Here is a 20,121-nt window from a genome sequence, read left to right on the forward strand (position 1 = left end):
GAAATTGTGAAAAAAATATTTCTTAGCAAAAGTAGCACAACTCTGCTGATCTCTCTTAGTTTCAACAGAATAACATGACCAGATGAACACACAGCTATCTAAACATAACACGCAGAGCCATGGTTTAAGTGAAATATTTTCACTTTGAAAACTCGTACCATTATCCAAAGATGTTATCATATCACAATGAATTTTTAAATTCCATGACTCTGGAAAGTGACTGCATGAAAAATAATTTTATCACCACTAGTTTGGACAGAAAAGAGCAAGAGCTGTCACTAAAATAGAGGAAGAGCTACAAAATGTGCCACAGGAACAATTAAAAAGATAATACATTTTGCTGTACAAATTGCTCAAAGGTAATAAAAGGCAATGACGCCCCATCAGAGGAGGCGCCACGCTGGTCGCATGTCTAAGCAAAGGCAAATCGAAACGCCAAACAAGCATGTTCACAACAGCAGCTGACTCCGCTGTGTGGGTCGTAATCAGGGAAGCGCTTCCTGGTTCAGGAGTAGTTACAAAAGCTTATCAGACTCCTTTAAATAGAAGGATCTAGAACAGAATTTTCCCATAAACTTTTCCTAAAGGATCCAAACCATTTAGCTTCTATCATGTTAAATACCAACAGAAAAGTAAGTCTATTATATCAGTGTTCCTATCAGATAAAGTAGATAAAAGTTTCCCCAACAAAACACTATTCACTCATTTAAAACTGTGTAGGGGTCCAAGCCATTGGAGAGGCAGAGAATTATTCAGAGAAGTCCAATTCCTCACCTGTGGGGTCCTTTAGCTTATAGTTAGAGAAAGCACACACATGTCATTGCTCTGGCTTCTTCCAGAAAGAAACTAGGGCTTTCTGGAGTGAAAACAGTCCTAGAAAAGTAACAATCTAGCTTGGTCACCAAGAAGTCCTTTCTCTACTCAAAAGATTGGCACTTTCAGGCAGAAGCTCAGAGCCGTGGAACAAGAAATACCCTAGAAACTCCTACAGCGTGTCTCTGATGGACATGTAAGTGGGTCAAGGGAAAAGATCTCATTCCTTATTCGAACATCAACTTTAAAACTCTTCTCGCAACGGAGTTAAACAAAACTAGGGTTCTAATAGTACACTGAAGTTCCTCTCGTGGCATGAGACAACTTTACGAAGCGCTAAAGCTGAGGCAGTGCTGCATGATAAATGCTTTATTACCTCAGTCTAGAGCGCTGAGTAGGGCAACTTTTAATAACATGCATGGTAACTGCTTTAGGAACACGTATTTCACGTGGCTGGTTGCTAGTCACTTGGCTCTAAAACAGTCATAATATGGCAGTTTAGGATGTTTAACAAACCCCAACAAAGTCTACTACCGTAATCTTGAATAAAAGACTTTCGGTTAAAATACACCATTTCCAGGATTCCCAATTGCCAGTGATAACTCCAGATGGGCTGGATCTGTTCGCATCCTCAGATGGACACGACCAAGAAGATTTCCTGGTGAAGTCGCCTATCGCGACATCTCCCTGAACGCAGGGAAGCGAGGAGAGAGACATGTCTGCGCTCGTTTCCAGGGGACAGCGTGGCTGCCACGCTAAATCCGAGAGCGAGTGTGAGCCCCCAAAGGAAGAGTCTACATGAAAAACGAAGGCCAGCCCCGCCCTGGCTGTGGACAGCTCAATCGGACACAAGGTGCAACCCACAGACCAAAAAACCCAGAGAGACAAGAGACTGTACAGAAGCCATCAGCTTTCAAACTTCAAAATCCACCCAGAGACAGACTCAGAAACGGAAGCCTTGGTCTTTGAAAAGTGACCTTCACAAATCAGTTCTGTGTTTGTTTCCATTTTCCTTCACAGTTTAAGCCTCAATCAAATCAGCAGTCTCCGGGGATTTTAAAATTGCTGTAGATTAAAATCCTCTCTGACTCAACTGTCTTACTAATGCCAAGTATTTAATAATTCTACTTGTAAGGGACGTCTTCTGATGAAACCCTGCTGTACGCGATCTTCAGATGCTCCCCAGCTGCTCCCGAGCATAAAGCATCGCTGTCCTTACTTTCTTTATCGCTCCACTTGGAGATGAGAAAATTATTACAAACAGTCTCTCTATTTGGCAGAGCCGGCAGAAAACAGTTTTACAATACTGATGTAGCAACTATCACCTAAGGAAGGCACCGACCGACTTCCAGGTACTAATGATACATATTCATGGCCCGGCTCCAAGGATAGGAAGTTAATAACTGTGATAGATAGACTAGAGTTAAGTTAATGAATTTCTAAACTTTATGCTTTCAATAATAGAACCGTTTAAGCCTTAGCATTTGGACTCTCTCCTTCCACAGATCAGGCACTTTGATACTCAACAGGTTGAGTAAATTGAATCCATATATTGTATTTACGTTCTCTGTCAAGGTTGCTTCTCCACATTTGAGAGATCAAAGGCAAAGCAGTCATCGGCCCTGTAGCCTTCAATACTGTGTTCATTACATTTAATCAAGTGCCAACTCCACCGCATCATTCACCAACCTTAACAATATTTAAATGCACGGCACTGTTTAGCAACAAATGTAGGCGTAGTATCGTTTCAAAACACACACACGCACACACATCCTAAAACAAAACAAAGAAAGGCAAAAAAACTATCATTCTTTACATTGAGCAAGAAAAGAAATTTTAAAAAATGCACAGAACTACCCAATAAGCACTTTGGAGGTGGTTTTTCTACCTGAGGCAGCATCAATCACGGTGGAAATTCCCCTTCGGTCAGAGACGGGACGGGATGACCCTGGCATGCTGACTGGGTCAGAGCGCACCGGCTGGATCCTGCAACGCAATTTAATTTAATTCACATATGTTACCGGCATCGAAACTGTCGCTTGCTACAACAGACCTTAAATCAGGAATGCTGGACTAGCCCAATCTATTAAAGAACCATTCATTCTAAAATTAGACAAACAGGAGAGCTGCGGTCCCTGATTCTTGCACAAGGCGAAAGCACAGCAAACATTTTCCACACTCCGGACCCCCTCTTCTCTTTGTATATTATTTAATAGATTTTTAAGTGAGGGATTGAATACTTGACGTTAATGTAGAGGAACAAATGAAGTAGAATGGGAGAGGAAACAAAATACTTTATACGGAGACGTTTGGCTTTTGCAAGGGGCAAATATAAAGAGTTTTGAGAAAACCTCTAATTCATGAATAGTGCAATAGCTAGCAATGCCTTCTGTAAAAGGCGGCAACACTAGGAACACACATTTTAAAATTTATCTTTATCGTTCAAAGTATTACAGATATTCCCCCTTTTCCCCCTTGGGCCCCCTCTACCCCACCTCCGCCCCGTCCCGAGGCCTACAGCACTGCTCTGTCCATGGGTTATGCATAGATGCACGAAAGTTCTTTGGTTAATCTCTTCCCGTCGCCCCCGCCCCTTTCCCTCTGAGATTCGTCAGTCTGTATTAACTCCCTTGAAATCCTCAATGAAAGTTATTTTATATATGACAGGATAGCAACACTTTGGGGATGTGACTGCCAGGAGTTTAGCTAGGATCACTGCTATCTGAGTTACTTCCATAAAATTACCCACCAGCACGTAAGAATCAATTAGAGTCTCAGCAGGACGGCAATTCACTACACACGATTTCAAGTTGCTTACGCGTGGTAAATCTATAAGCACCAAGGCTCTTTTTCTAGCTGCATTAGGTTAATATTATGAACATAAAATATCTGTATGACTAAATGGTCTGGGCGTCCCAAGCAACGTAGAAGAATAAAAACTTGTTATGACAACATATGCGGGTACTTCAGAAATCTGTTTATTCAACAAGTATTTGCTGAATATTAGTCATATATCACCATTATTCTAGGATCGAGCAGAAACAGAGCATGAAATACAAGGTGTGTGGTCCAGCACATGGACATTCACCACTGATGCACAGGAAACTAACGTGTGAAAACGGAGGCGGTGATAAGAGCCCACAATGAGGAAGAGGAGGACAGGCGAAGGGCCCGCAGGAGATGGAGAAGATGCAGCAGCACCAGGGACAGGGCGTGCACATATGCAGCGGGCAAGAAGTGCCCTCTAAGCACAGAGCTAGAGGAAGCAGAGCCTGGGCTTGTGACTGAGCATGGCAAACGCAGGCGCCGCGAGGGGCACCGTCTGGCTGAAGCAGCGAGTTCATAGTGGATATTGGATGGAAAGAAGTTGGTAAGGACCATGGGACAGATTACAGAAGCCTGAAATGCCAAGTGTGGGCTGCAGAAAAAGAGTATGTAGTTATTGAAAGCACACTTTAAATATATGCGCATTTGTTATAGGAAAGAAAGAAGTGGAGGGGAGGGGAGGGACAATCCATTTGATGGAGTAATACAACTTGGAAATGTAGTAAGTTAAACTGCCGAGCAAACCTGAACGGCAAAAGTTAAAAAGTTTAGAGCTGCATTAAAAACACGCCCTAATAATAAAAAGCATACTTTGTAAACCTTGTGACTCTTACATGTGGGGATCAGAGAATATATATGATGAAAAATATATATATAGATGATAAACTCTAAGTGAATTTATATCAACACTTTCTCATTCAAAAACTTTTCAAAGCCTGAAAGAAGAAATCTGCAGGATTAGGACAGATGTAGTTCAGTTGAAAGATGAAAAACATCAAACGATCAGGAAAGGAGGGACTCATCAGGCTGTGGGCCGTCAGAAATATGAGGCAGGCAACACAAATGGGATGGCTTTAAAAAGTGTAATGACTATTACATTTTGTGAAATATAATCCAAATATTTATTGGACACAACGAGATCCCACATAAGATCTCCAGCGACAATAAGGAATCACAGATTACAGAGCATGAATTCTGCAACGCGACACTGTGCTCCAAGGGGAAATGTTCATACTGCCTAAGATGCTCCTCACACGTGAACATATTAGTCCAGTCACTTGACTCCCCTCCTTCTTATTTCTTACCTGAGACTGTTGAGGTCAAGATCATCCGTATCAAAATCCAAAAGGGGCTGCGGAGTATCACTTGGACCATGAGACTGCAACACAGACGAACTGGAGGATATGACTGTGGTCTGGCCTGAGGGATGGATGGTTTTGAACTGGAACTGTGGGCCCATCCACAGACGCCTGTGGGGTCCAGTGTGCGTTACAATCTCTACCTGAAACAGATTAGGAACCTTGACTCAAATGTATTACGACCTCTGAGAGCCGTTCACAATCCCCCCGTCCTGTCTCTGAACACAAACATTCTCTAAGAATCTCATTTCGACCAAGTGAAGGAGGAACAGGACACCCACAATCAAAAGGCGGTAATTCACTGTATCCCTCCCTCCAAGTTTTCACATAAATAAACAAAATTTCATTTTGTGCATACACATGTATGTATGTGTATAGATAGACACACACACATACATATATATGTAAATACACACACACATACACAAACATATATAAAATGCACACATATACGAAACAAAAATCAGATGAGAGTAAAAGGGCCAGGTGCCTGTCCTGTCTCCTATGGCTAGCATCAGCTCCCCATGGACCACCTCTTCATTCATTCTAGACAGTTCTTACCACTCTGTGGGCACGCCCTCAATACTACACCTAAAAATCCACAGACTAAAAGTAATTCCTTCACTGAGGACCAAGCTCATGACAAGCCTGAAATTATTCTTGAATTATCCAAAATAATTTTCAATGCCCAAAGCCCCGTTTAGTTCCACAATTAAATATTACAAAAATTACTATACTGCCCTCAAAATACCCCATAATCCACTTTTAAATTAAGAAAATGCTATCTGTTTTCTTTAATTAGATTTGTCTTCAAAATACCACTACTTATTTAGAGTGTTTTCTCAACTACCATGAACAGTGACACAGGTAGTTTAAGGTCCACAAAGTGGTAAAACCAAAATGCTTTATGAATTTCATGCTTAGTCTATGGAGGGGGCTGGGAGTGCTGCCAATATTAAATGAAACATTTTAAAGACAGAGTGGAGAGAAGACACTGGGTAAAACTTGAAAATATAATTTTACAAATGAGCCCCGGGAGTAGGAGACTACCCCCGGAATCCTCTGGTGAAAGCCTCTTTCTCGGGGCCTTGTCACTGCCACACGCATGTCTGTGAACATGCTTTATGGAACCGGCTTCCCCTGTGCCTTCCTCTTGCCCCCAGCTCCTCTACATTTAATCACATGTCTCTGATCGCGGTGATTAATTCTTAAAACATAACTGAGCAGGTGCACAGAGCAGCTCTGTGTTTGTAAGTCCTAAAGGGCAGGAAGAAAACACGTTCTTGGAACAATATTCCCGCTCCCAGCGCTCAGGGGGGACAGGCTCCCATTCAGGACAGGGATTTCTGATGAAAATCAGGCCACGGATAGCGCGGCCTGAGCGCTTGGAGCTCAAGGCTGTCAGCGCCCCGGGCCGAGGGGAAGGGACCCGGCGCGAGGCCGTGCGGGCCAGATGCGCCTGCCCGCTGCCCGCTGCCCCCTGCCCGCCGCCCCCTGCCCGCCGCCCCCTGCCCGCTGCCCGCCGCCCCCTGCCCGCCGCCCGCCGCCCCCTGCCCGCCGCCCCCTGCCCGCCGCCCGCCGCCCCCTGCCCGCCGCCCGCCGCCCCCTGCCCGCCGCCCGCCGCCCGCCGCCCCCTGCCCGCCGCCCCCTGCCCGCCGCCCCCTGCCCCCTGCCCGCCGCCCCCTGCCCGCCGCCCGCCGCCCCCTGCCCGCCGCCCCCTGCCCGCCGCCCGCCGCCCCCTGCCCGCCGCCCCCTGCCCGCCGCCCCCTGCCCGCCGCCCGCCGCCCCCTGCCCGCCGCCCCCTGCCCGCCGCCCCCTGCCCGCCGCCCCCTGCCCGCCGCCCGCCGCCCCCTGCCCGCCGCCCCCTGCCCGCCGCCCCCTGCCCGCCGCCCGCCGCCCGCCGCCCCCTGCCCGCCGCCCGCCGCCCCCTGCCCGCCGCCCCCTGCCCGCCGCCCGCCGCCCCCTGCCCGCCGCCCGCCGCCCCCTGCCCGCCGCCCCCTGCCCCCTGCCCGCCGCCCGCTGCCCGCCGCCCCCTGCCCGCCGCCCGCCGCCCCCTGCCCGCCGCCCCCTGCCCGCCGCCCGCCGCCCCCTGCCCGCCGCCCCCTGCCCGCCGCCCGCCGCCCCCTGCCCCCTGCCCGCCGCCCCCTGCCCGCCGCCCGCCGCCCCCTGCCCGCCGCCCCCTGCCCGCCGCCCGCCGCCCCCTGCCCGCTGCCCACTGCCCCCTGCCCGCTGCCCCCTGCCCGCTGCCCACTGCCCCCTGCCCGCTGCCCACTGCCCCCTGCCCGCTGCCCCCTGCCCGCTGCCCACTGCCCCCTGCCCGCTGCCCGCTGCCCCCTGCCCGGCTCGGGGTGCGGGCCCTCCGCCCAGGGAACGGCGCGGGAGGCAGCGGTCCCTCTGCCAGAATCCCCCCTCCTCGCGTGCACTGTGCTCTCCAGCAGGGCGCCCCGTACGCCAGGGACGGGAGCTCTGACCCCCTCGGGAGCTTCCCGTGGAACGTGTCGCCCAGAAGCAAAGCGCGTCTCGGCGCCCAGCTTCCCGGGGGTTTCTCGGGCGCCAGGAACACGAGCGCTGCGGGCCGCGGGGTGGAAACCGAGACCGGCCGCAGCTCCCGCTGCCGTCAGCTCGGGCAGACATAGCAGCGCTCGGAAGGAGCCACCCGTGATCTCCTCATTTTGAGGCCTCCCACTATCTTTTATTCCAAAGCCCCGGAGATGAAGCCGTGAAGCCGGCCGCACCTGGCGCGGGGACGGCCGCCCCGAGGCCGCTGGAAGCAGCTCCGCGTGAGCGCAGGAAGGAACCCGCCCCATGGGCCCATCGCCCCGTCGCCCCGTCGCCCCGTCGCCCCGTCGCGCCGTCGCGCCGTCGCCCCGTCGCCCCGTCGCCCCGTCGCCCCGTCGCGCCGTCGCCCCGTCGCCCCGTCGCGCCGTCGCCCCGTCGCCCCGTCGCCCCGTCGCGCCGTCGCCCCGTCGCCCCGTCGCCCCGTCGCCCCGTCGCCCCGTCGCGCCGTCGCGCCGTCGCCCCGTCGCGCCGTCGCCCCGTCGCCCCGTCGCCCCGTCGCCCCGTCGCCCCGTCGCCCCGTCGCCCCGTCGCCCCGTCGCCCCGTCGCCCCGTCGCGCCGTCGCCCCATCGCCCCGCCGGGACACGGCGGTACACAGCCGGCCTCGCCTAACGGGACTGGGCCCGCGAAACAAACCCCAGAGGCTGCTGAACGGCTTCACTGTTTTAACAAGGCCAATTCCCATTTTAATCCAAGGTGTCCATCTAAGATCCAAGGTCCTAGGGACATAACTGGATTGTTTGAAAGATACGTATGTTTTATGCCCTCTGTATGAAAGCTGATGTACACACGTGTGTGTACAAAATACAGGTGTATGTATCCCTGCAACAGCATTTATGAGAAATTCTTAACATGGAAAGACAATTAATTAGTCTTCAGCAACCCTAAAAAGAGGTCCCAGTTCTTTCCACTTTCCTCTACGGAAAATAATTTTTAAAATTCAACAGTAGAGCAGACCACGGATTCCTGTTTTCTTTCACTCCAGCAGGCCAAACATTTCAGAGTCTTACCTGAGAAAGCCATTCTTCATCTTCCTGTCCACTGTGGTCAGAAGCTAAACTGTCATAGGACCCGTGCCGAGTGATGGGCCCAGGACTTCCAGGGGGAACCACTATAGGAAAAAGAAAACATAAACAACTTCAATCCATGCAAGGGAAAAATGAGTGTGGGCACAACCATCCCGGATACTGTGGTACTTTATAAGACAAAGCATGACATTTAATGCACAAAGGTAATTCAAATAATTGATGAGCAAAGAAAACTTAATTTCTTAGAGGTAAGAAAGATCTTCAATTAAGAGTACACTTCAGCCTGGGCTGGGGAGTTCAGCTGGTTAGAGCATTGTCTGGATAAGCCAAGGTTGTGGGTTTAAGCCCGGGTCAGGGCACAAGACTCAACCAATGAATGCACAAATAAGTGAAACAACAAATCAGTGTTCCTCTCCCTCTCTCTCTCTCCCCTTCTTTCTCTCTCTAAAATCAGTAAGTAAATTTTTTTTAAAAAAATGAACCACTGAACACATTAAGAACCCCTTCACCTGTAAGATACAGGCTTAAAATACAAAAAGCCTACTTTCTCATACAAAGAGGAAACTTTGCTTAGGCAAAATCATAATTTGGCAATGATTTATTGAGGTTTCTACTATGAACCAAATGTTGATCCCAATAAAACACAGCCTCTTCTTTTCAAAGTCCCATACTATTTATTTGCTTAGTTTTATTATAAAATAGACTATTTTCATACCAATTTTATAGTCACAGCAAAACTAAGCAGAAAATAGATTTCCCATGCACTCCCTACTTCCATATACCATCTTCACATTAAGAGAGATAAAGCAGGTAAAACTGGGGGGAATAGAGAAGAGAAAAAGATGGGAAAAGGGAGGAAGAAAAGTAAGTGGGTTTTAAAGAAAATGTAGGAAAAATAGAAAAGAATGACAAACAGAAAACAGTCTCCTAATTTCCGCCACCCAGAGGTGTGCGCATTTACTTCTACACGCACATTTTCCTTAGGCTACGTTCCTGAAAATGAAACCAAAGGACATGAGCATCTCTAAATTTCTTCGTGCGCATTCCCAGAGGTGAACACCACCAGCAGGGACTGAGAACGCGAATCTCACTGCGCTTTGGCCGGGACAAGGTATCTTGAAGAACTGAATCTTAGTGAAACGAGAGAAATGAAGGAGACAGAGTAGAAGTAGAACTCAGGGCAAGATTTTAAAGGACACATACTCACAAGACACATACTCACAAGCACCTTATCTTAACTCACGGGCAGAGAAGAAATGGTACCTAAGACAGTCACTCATCGGAGGGGGAAACAGTATTCAAGTGTAAGACTGTTTGCTGTGAGTTCTTCAAAATCACAGCTCTACAGCTGACAGGCATTTGGCACAAGACGCAAGTGATCATCAAAGCATAATACTCGATGTCTCGTGACTCTTTAATATCATGAAGGAACGAGTACCATAATAATAATCTAATTAATATTTAAGCATCCTCTTGGGAATAATTTTGGTGTATATTACAAAACTGATAAGCAAAAACTCAGTTGTTCCCAAATCATGTTACCTTTCAAATAAATAAATTTTATGTTAAAAGTCTCAGGACAGGATATAACAAGAGAAACCCTCAAACCCCCAATCGCTAAATATTAGTCAAGAAGGTGACTAAGGACAAATACCTAGAGGTCAGGACATACTTTGGGAAGCAGCTGAGGGCAGAGAAGATCTTAAAGAGGCCACGGAAGAGGTCACCCAGATATTTGAGGGGAGAGTGTTACAAAGACAACATCAAGTACAAAGATTTTGAAATGGGAACAAAAACGAAATGTTCCAGTGATGCCAGGAGGCCCGTGTAGCTGTGTGTTGAGGCCGCTGGAGTGGAAGATCAGTCAGCAAGGCAAGGGGGGCAGGGAAGGAAGACCAGCAGGTTGTTTAGGGTGTTCAAAAAAAATAAAGTGAAGGTAATGTGATGAAAGATATACACCCTTGTATAACGAACTAGTGCCTAACATGAATTTTTCCAAGAGTGTATCTTGCACTCTACACATGCGGGGGCAGGATGGTGCCTGTCGCAGAACGAGCGTTCCTACGTATTAAGGAAATGATGGAGTTTTGGATTCTGGACGAAGTAATGACACCAGAATGGCTGGACACTGACATCCATCATCAGGACGGGGTAAACTTAAAAATAATCCAGGGGCCGGGATGAGGTAATGAGTAGGACTATAGATAAAGCAAGATTAGCCATGAGCTGTTGAAGCTGGATGATAAGTGTATGGAGAGGCCTTCTACTATTGTTTTCTAGTTTTGTATATGTTTGGAAGTTTCCATAATAAAAAGTTAAGTAAGAAAAAGGAGACCCTTCCTCCTGCTGCTCTTCTCCTCCTCGCAGCCTTCCTCTGCTTCCCACAGAAAGTGGTAAAAATAGCAAGTACAGATCTATAAAACATTACATCTGAATCTTGAATTCTAAGTGGAAATTGTAAGCAGAGTTTCCACACCTTATGTTCACTTAAAAACAGTTTTCCAATGAAGCACGCTCTGAAGCATTCATAAGTACCACGACACAAAAAGACAGGTCTGGTGGGATGTTGTTTTTCTCAACATGAAATAAATAGCTTTCCTTTTCCCTGAGATTTCTTTACATTTAAAATGTTCCCCCATCCAGGCAGGAAGAACACTGCATCTTTACTATCTTGGGGGAGCAACGATACACCAGGTCACGATGAAAAAAAAAATTCAAAACCTTGACCCTGGAGTAAGAAAAAAGCCTGACTGTGTGACAAGAACAAAGCTTCCATGCTCTCTGACCACTCAATTATTAGGAAAGATATTCTGCAATTGGAACGAGTGTACTGTAAACAGAAAGGGGGGTCCCAAGGAAAGGTAGGAACTGACAGAGTCCCAGAAGGAGCTTCAGGGATGAGCAGCCGTGAAGGATCATCTTAGAGTTCAAGGAAGCGGTGCGAGCGCCCACGTGGTGCGGGAGCAGAAGCGGGGGGTGCACCCAGAGCATCTGCGCAGCCAAGTCTGAAACAGCCTCCCCGAGCTCCCCATGAATCAGCGCAGAACATTACTGTGTGTCCAAGAGTAACATGAACACGTTCCAAAGAACTGACAGGCTTTGAAGTAGAAACAAGGAGAAACGCTGCGGAGGCCTGTACGGAGCAATAACCAGCGATCAGGTAGGGAACTGGGGCTTCTCGGTGGCTACAAGGATAAAATGTCCCAACTCTCCCGTCTCGCTATCTTTGCGCTCTCTAAGCCCTATCAAACTGAGATGCAATTTTGGAGGGGGTAGTAATTGGTTGAGATTAAATTTCTGCACATTTGTTAGAATAAAGGTGCAAAAAAAATTTTTAAGCTAAATAAATAAATAATACATATGTAAATCTTGCAAGCCTGAGTTTAACGAACAAACATACATACATACCTAAAGAAAAGGGTTTAGTATGTTTTGCATACCTACTGTTCTTAGATAATTAATAAACCTGAGACAGGAGAAGTATGGAATTTTGAAACTAAAACATCTGCCATGTTCCACCCCTCCCCTTATCCCTACTAGTAAAATAATTTAAAACAAGTCTATCCATCTAACTAAAATGGACACACTGTCAATCTACTTTAGAAAGTGCAACCCCCAAAGTGCTGCCTGGACACAGGCACTGGATACGGACAGATCAACAAGCCAGGGCAGGGCCTGCAGACCACTATGAGGAAACTGAGCCAGACTCTGTTTATAGTGTGTCCTCAGGAAAGCAGATCATGCTACTAGTGAGTAAATAAAAGCTTTAAAAAAAAAATCACACAGTGTATTTTGCTGTCTTACAGTGATATATGGGGAGGAGGGGTGTATACGTGTGTTTCTATATATATTTTTATGTTTACGCGCAAACAAAAACCAATGTGCTTCAGTGCCGACCTTTGCAAATTAGTCCTGTTCATCTAAACCCCCAAAGAATTCCAAGTCAGCACAACAACGCAAGTAAAATACTGAACAAAAAGTTAAATGGTCTTTTGATAATGCTTCTAAGTCTGAATTCCACATAACAAAATTCTCAATATTCCAAAATGGAAAACATTAATTAATAATATAACTTCTCAACTCTATAAAAAGATCTCTGGTTTTGTATTTTTACATGTGTTTTGCACCATAATGTAAGGATCAACGGGTATAGAATTTTTACAAATTATCCACATAAAATATATCATTTACGAGTTAGAGGAAGTTAAAAGCATGGATTTAGATCTGTTAAAACTACAGCTACAAAGTATTAAGCTGTTCAGATAATAATTGCTAAATTAAAGCACTATAAACGCTGCATTACCAGGCATTGAAAGTGACTCTGAAGTCTCCTTTTTAACATGGGTTTATGGAATGGATATAGATTAACACTTGTAGGTTAGGATATGTAGTTTGAACCAAGGTTCCAAGAAGGAGTTATTACTAGTGCTGGGGAAATGCTAACCTGTTGGCATTTCAGGGTGTTTTCTTCAAAACAGTCACAGTATACCCTCAATTTCAAGGAATCAAAGTCTTTCTAAAATACCCCAAATTTAACAGCTGGCTCTCAGGAACTTAAGTTCATCTGCAACAGATCTAGACTTCTGGTTAGAAAGCAGAAGATAAGTTTTTATCATTAGTATATTGAATATACCTTATATTAGGGCAGGTAATTACTTTTCATAGTGTGTTCGACATGGTTTAGGTATTCAGGAAAAAAATAATCTAACCATGGAGTTTACAACAGAATACACAGAGTCTAGGTGTTCCATTAAGATGAAAGAATAAAAAATTATTATTATTTGCTCCCAGCACCATTTGCTTTTAAAGCAATGAAAGGAAAGAGATTTGACAATGCGTATCAAAGTTAAAAGACTACCCACATATGGGTTATAAGCATCCTTTTTACACAAACTAACACAAAGCATAACATTGAATGAACTCGGGGCAGTGCTTATTCATAAAACCAAGGAAGGGGAAATCCATTTGGTTCTGTTCTGTTCTTGTTCTGTTCGCCCCTCCACTGCCTGAGCTCCCAGTAATAAATTCTCTTAGCTGGAGCTCTGGAAGCTTCAGAGGACACAGCTAATGAACTACAGGTTCTGCTGCTAGTGAACTCCATGCTCCCAAATCTAAGAGACGTTAAAAAGCTATTCTACTCCCTGAAATGAATCTCGATGCTACTGAATCGGAGAAATCTGCTTTTAAAAATAAAAGGGGAAATGCTGATCCGAATGCCACTTAGTTAACCAATATAAGATTGTAGACCAACTATAGTTAGATAAAAAAAATTTTTTTAAATGGTTATTTAGTATTTTATGTGGGATACAGCTCTTGGCTTTAGCTTCTGTTGAAAACCCTAAAGTAAGCTCATGTGCTGAATATCGAGATCAAGAAAGAAATTTATGGAGTCTTAATATTGAGAAACAAAGGTAGATCTTAAGGTTTTTATCTGGAGAAGTAAGTGTGAGCTGGGTGATGCTGGCAGCTGAGGGGAGAGTGGAATACAGTAAACTTCAGGTTCAGGACCAGCCCTGGCTTTGGTTTCCCCCTGCTCTCCAGCGTCTCCCCACCAACCCTCCGCAAACAATGAAACCCTTGCCACACTGAAGTCCTTGGTGGAGCCCTGAGAGCTGAATAATGTCGTGCCAGCACTATTCTACTCGGGCCTTCAGGATATTCAGGGGAACATGTTGCCTTTTTCTAGCAACAGAGAAATTTGTGAGCTCAATGACATCATGCTGCCTTGAATGAAACAGCTCAGGCTCCAAGTTCACCCAAAGGCCAGCAGTGATAAACTCTCATCCAAGGACAAACTTCAATATAGTTTTGGTCCTTATTAAAAACAGCATTTATAAAGCAGCCATACAATAAGAGAAGGCTCTTTACCAAACTCTGTTTCTGATCAGAAAGCACTCAGGACCTGAGGAAGAAATTCTGCTTGGGAATGTCGTTTCTTAGTACAGAAACGAAAATCTGCCTTTTAAAAAGCAAGACTCAAAAGACAATCCAAAAACAAAACGGTCTCATGCACGTCCAACGAACAAGCAACTTACAAAGGGGAAACACAACAGGCAACAAACACGTGCAGACGGCAGTAATCGGACACTTGCTCATTCAAGTGACGCTTCCACACTATCGAGCCGGCACAATTAAACCCTGGCCTTGTTTTTTATGTTTGGTTGGTTTTTTTAATTGATTTCAGAGAGAGGAAGGGAGAGGGAGAGAGAGAGAAACGTCAATGATGAGAGTCACTGATCGGCTGCCTCCTGCACGCCCCCGCCGGGGATCGAGCTCCAGCCTGGGCCTGGGCCTGGGCCTGGGCCCCGACCGGGAATCGAACTGTGAGCTCCGGGCCCAGAGGTCGACGCTCCACCCCCAGTGGGAAGGCTCTCGGGTAAAAACACACTAGCTACCTTAAGGAATGGGTAGCATTCTCGTTCCTGTGAAGGGCCTGGCTCCATTTCTACGGAAGTCTAGAAAGAAGTTTTCCCTCTGATTTCTAACTGTCCCAGCTGACATGTAAAGCCAGTCACTGGCTTTCACACCGAGGGGCTGAGCAACAGCGCTGTGCGTGACGGGCTGTTTCGTTTGTGAGGCTCCGTGTCCTGAGCAGCTGAAGCGCCAGGATCCACGCAGGGAGCAGGCCTTGCCTCTGTGGCACAGTCAACGGACCTGGGCCCTTCCCTGCACGCTGTGTGGTCCCATAGACGCTCTCTAGTTAGTTAATAAAGTTTTCTAGCAGTTAGTCACTGGAGATCTCTGGTGTCACTTTTGTTTTATTCCACATTCCCTGAAGAACGGTCACAGGCAATACACAGTTAGAAAAGTGACATCCCCTCACTGCCTGAGAGGTGACAGTGAGTAACTGCAATGCTGGGTGCATCTCCCTGGCCCTGCCCCGCCTTCGTGTCCCTGCCCCCAAAGTCCTGGGCAAGATCCTCACAGGAGACAAGCACCAAGAGGCCTTCGCTTGTTATTCCTGCTGCCGTACCAGTCACTGCACATCTAGCACGTGGCCAAGTTCTACCTGCAGGGGGTCTGAAGGGTTCGCCATTTAGTTGGGCTCCTTCGTCATAACCCTAAATGTCATCAAACACAAAGGCTTCATGCCACAGGCAAGACCGGCTCCCCCACCAAACGTTTCAAACTGTCCCAATTTACTTCTGAGAACTGAACAGATGGCAACAGTCCCTTCACAACATTTTCAGTGGAGTTTACCTGGAAGGACGTGCGCAATGCCTGTTTGATTCATAGCGCGACTGCATCCTATAGACATTAAAATAAAGCATCAGGAGAGCACAGTCAGTCCACCTTACTATTTTAAAGACGTATATTATGACTGTATAATACCTTCCTCGTAGATTATGGATAGCAACTTTGTCTTACCACAGTTTATATAACCTACCCAGACACAGAAATCTAAATAAAAACAAACCCGTCCTTATCAAAGCTCAACTTTAGTTACAGCAGCGCCTCCTGAAAGGGGGTGAGTGTGGCTGAGGACAGGGATGACTTATTTTCCACTGAATATTCCTTGGTACCATTTTAAATGTGTATGCCCTCGACCTGATTAAAAATTAATATTTATTTTAAAATTAGTGAAAAAAGTACACTACAATTGGAATGGTCAGTGTAGTCAACCCAAGAAGTCATAAAAGTAAAACAAAGGAATCAGATGCATATCAATGAATGACGGGAACCAATGCATGAAACAAAGTTGAGCCCACTGCATACTGAGTCAGGTATAGTCTCCCTATTTTCCTAGGTTTAGTGATATTTTCTTTAAATGGGGTGTGTGGAAGTCCTTCCATACACACTCTCACTACATATATATCCAGTTATCAGTATCTCCGTAGTTACACATATCAAATACAGGGCCAACTTTTAGCAACTGCTCAAGTACACACGGTAGTGTGTGTTCTTGTTGAGGGAAATGACTATTTGCTGGAAACTAGAAGCTCTCCTAGTGCTGATTCTATGTAAAAATAGGAGCTGTAATCCTTCAATAGTGGCAACTGTATTCTCACAGCTAACCCTGTCATTTAGATGCATTTCTTTCAGGAATGATCAATTCTCCATTCTAATTTTAAGAAACATTGCAAAATATAATATCTTCAATCAGAGACTAAGATGAATAGAAGATATGCAGAAACTATTGCAAATTGATGTCTTGAAGGTAAGAAATCACTGTTTTGGGTCATTAAACTGGATTAAGTCATCAATGTACCAATTTGTGCAAGTGGCAATAAGCCAGTTATTGCAAATTTCTGGTTGATGCCACTTATAACAACTTGGTTAAAGATCAGAGTCTAATGTACTCAGTCCAACCTCCAGAATAAAGCCTGACCAACAAAAATAAGGGGGGGGGGGGGATTGTTCATAAATGGAAAAATGGCAAAAATTACTTTTTGTAAAGAGTTAATGCAGCTCCTTCCATGCTCCACTTATTCAATATCTAGTTACACACCAGGATAAGTCCAGATCATTATACAGCAGGAAGAATTAAGTAAAGATTTTCTCTTGCCTAAGCAAAAGAGGCAAAGTTCTCTTGGCATGGAGAGTTAAAAGCTTTTAGGCATGGAGGACATCAACATTTTCAACCTATATACTGAGAACATAATTTAAAATCTTTCTAAATAATCATTAAGGACCCACAATGGGCTCTATACCATATAATGAAGAAACTAAATGTTCAAGATTTACCTCTAAATAAAGCAGAAAATTCACAGAACCAAGAAGACACAGGAAAGAAAGAGAGAAAACATCAGCCCACAACCACACATTTTCCAAGGCTTTCCCTTCCCTCTACTGATCCACAATGTAAAACTATTGGAACAAGTTATCTCCACAAATCATTGCCACTGTGCCACCTGTAAGTTATGTAATGGCATAGCAGTTACTTCCTTTTTAGGTCCTTACCATTAGATGCATATTAAAGTATTCATGTATAAAGATATAATAGTGGATGGCCTTCTCATAATACTTTATATGCCTTACATTAAAGAGAGACAGAGACAGAACTGGAAATGCCAAATCCATGTTTTAACCTAAAGAATAAATTGCCTCAATTAATCACATCTTTACCTAGTAAGCTCATTATTTTAAATTAAATTTTCACAGGAAACATGCAAGGGATGGTTCATCTCAGATATCAACTGTATCATGTCACTCATCTAGAGTTTCCATAATTTCTGTATTCCATGTCTCCTCAATAGAATCATTTTTCTCATCTTAATAAACATCTATGTATCCTGATCAGAGGCACTATATAAAGCTATCAAACAATGGAGAAATATTACTTTGATCAGAAGTCACAACACAAGGAAGTTACAGACATTTCAGGACACTTTCCATATAGTGACAGAAAGAAAGCACTTTGGGCCTCAACTTTACATTCTTTAAAATACCCCTGATGAATCAGAAGGTTTCATTTTATAAAATATTGGTTTAGTTTCATATTTAAAGACAGGTATGACACAACCATGGAAGAACCACTGGCACCTGAAAAACAGCCTTGGCAGGCCAGCAGAGTGCCTGAGAGAAGGGAAAAAACCTAAAACACTAGCCTCAAAATAGTCCTTGTAAATCTCAGCTCTGACCCAGACTTGACATCATGTAAGGGTGGTTCTGATGCTCTTCATGTGGTCTTGAAATACAAAGGAAGCACAGAAGGGAAGGCAAGAAACAGATGGTCTAAAGGCAATGAAGGCAATTCAGTGTTTCTTGTCTCTCAACCAAGTTCCACAAAATCACATGGCAAAAAGCCTCCTGTCATATGACAGCAATAAGGAGAACAGATTGGAACTGTGGAGACAATCTATGGCGTTCACCCAGCCTCCTTATGCCTCGGTCACCAGGCTGGGTGCCTCCAGTAAGAAAGATCATGAGGGAAAAGAAATGTTTTTTAAAAAGGAGAATTTCAGCGATGATAGAAGGTTATACACCATCAATAAGAATTGCAAGTGCAAGACGGACACACAGATGCAATTAAGAACTGAGCAGGGCCCGGCCGGGCGTGGCTCAGCGGTTGAGCGTCGACCTAGGATCCAGGCGATCAGGGTTCGATTCCCGGTCAGGGCACATGCCCGGGTTGCGGGCTGCAGCCGATCAATGACTCTCTCATCATTGATGTTTCTCTCTCTCTCTCTCCCCCTCCTTTCCTCTCTCTGAAATCAATAAAGATACATTTTTAAAAAAAAAAAAAAAAAAGAACTGAGCAGGAAAGCTAAACTACAAAGTTTCCCTGGTAGTTTCTACTTTTCTTAAACAATATTTCTAAAAACAATAGTTCTAAAAACTATTATGCAGTCAGGAGAGCCAGAAACATAGAACACCGCAGAAATTACTATTTTTTATTATTCGAAGGACAGTGACTAAGAGCGACCCTTCTATTAATGGCAAAGAGGTGTAGGTACACATATAAGCAGCACTACCATAAAGTAGAGATTTTTCTTTTAACAAAATCCATATTTATATAATTATATTTCCTATGGTAGAGAGCAGCTATAATTAATGGATCTCCCTCCTCCTCCTAATGCAGCCATTTGTCAATTCAAATGCAGAATGCCCAATCAATTTTGATGTATTTAGTAAGCAATTTGTCAAATGGCGCTATAACCCAGTTAATATATTAATTCTTGTCATGGAGCGAGTTCTGACAGCGATGTCGTTTTCTGTAACCGGTTTCTTCGACGGCCACACCTGTGTGTGGCAGTGTCTGAGTGTGCCCCAGCACACAGCAAAACCACTCTTCTGCATTAAAGACACCGGGTTCTACTGGCCAGTGTGGCTGCCAATTCATTATAATAACTGGGTTTCTTGGAATCCCTGTATGTCTCCCATATTTTTAATGAAGTGACAAGTCAATGCATGTGATGCTAAATGCAAAATACGTAAGCTTCTAAGAGAGAAAGGGGGCTTTGCTAATTAAGTGTTTACAAACTGAAACCGCACTTTCATAACCACGGCCCCTATTCTCAAAGTTTCTTCACGGCAACTGGAAGAAGCGGCTCTCAGTCGTGCCTTTTCCTACCCCAGCGACTTCAGGAAATGACTGACCCCTGTCATTGCCTCACATGGGCACCGGGCGACGGCCACACAGCTAGCTAAGGAGTCAAGGCGCTTGGAAGGCTAACCCTCCGTTCACAGTGGGAAGCTCTGCACACAGTAATTTTTTACTTTGTAAATGCATTTCGTCCACTAATCGCCATGCTATCTCCATCTTTCCCCAAGTCTATCTACACGTCGGCAGCTGGAGAAAGAACCACAAGATGTGCGGGGCTTTCTGGCCGGTGGTCCGCATTTATATACAGAAGAAATCGGCCGGTAGTAGCCAAGGAAGGGCCAAGTCCTTTCCCAGGCTTTTCAGTGGGAGATTGGATCACCAGCTTGGCCAGGGCAGAGGACTAGCAGACGGGTCTTAACATGTCCAAGGCAACATCCAGATCCACCCGGCACACTTGGCAGCCACTTTCCATTCACTATATCCAAAACTTTCTATATTTCTCTATTAGGAACTGCGAAAGGCGAGGAGGCAAATCCTTTTTAGAAACCAAAC

At 45.4% G+C, this 20,121-nt stretch overlaps 1 protein-coding gene across 10 annotated transcripts in view; it reads right to left on the bottom strand.

Annotated features, from left to right (window-relative positions):
- Positions 1-20,121, bottom strand: part of BCAS3 (BCAS3 microtubule associated cell migration factor) — a 421,342-nt gene that overhangs the window by 223,902 nt on the left and 177,319 nt on the right. For all 10 annotated transcript variants that reach the window (XM_081160910.1, XM_081160913.1, XM_081160909.1 and 7 more), the window contains 3 exons: positions 8,565-8,665; positions 4,944-5,140; positions 2,702-2,799 (listed from right to left, as the gene is read on the bottom strand). In XM_081160910.1, coding sequence (XP_081017036.1) covers positions 2,702-2,799; positions 4,944-5,140; positions 8,565-8,665 — 396 coding nt within the window. The remainder of the gene's footprint in view (positions 1-2,701; positions 2,800-4,943; positions 5,141-8,564; positions 8,666-20,121) is intronic.

This window comes from Miniopterus schreibersii (assembly GCF_964146895.1).
Source record: "Miniopterus schreibersii genome assembly, chromosome: 16".
Classification (NCBI taxonomy): domain Eukaryota; kingdom Metazoa; phylum Chordata; class Mammalia; order Chiroptera; family Miniopteridae; genus Miniopterus; species Miniopterus schreibersii.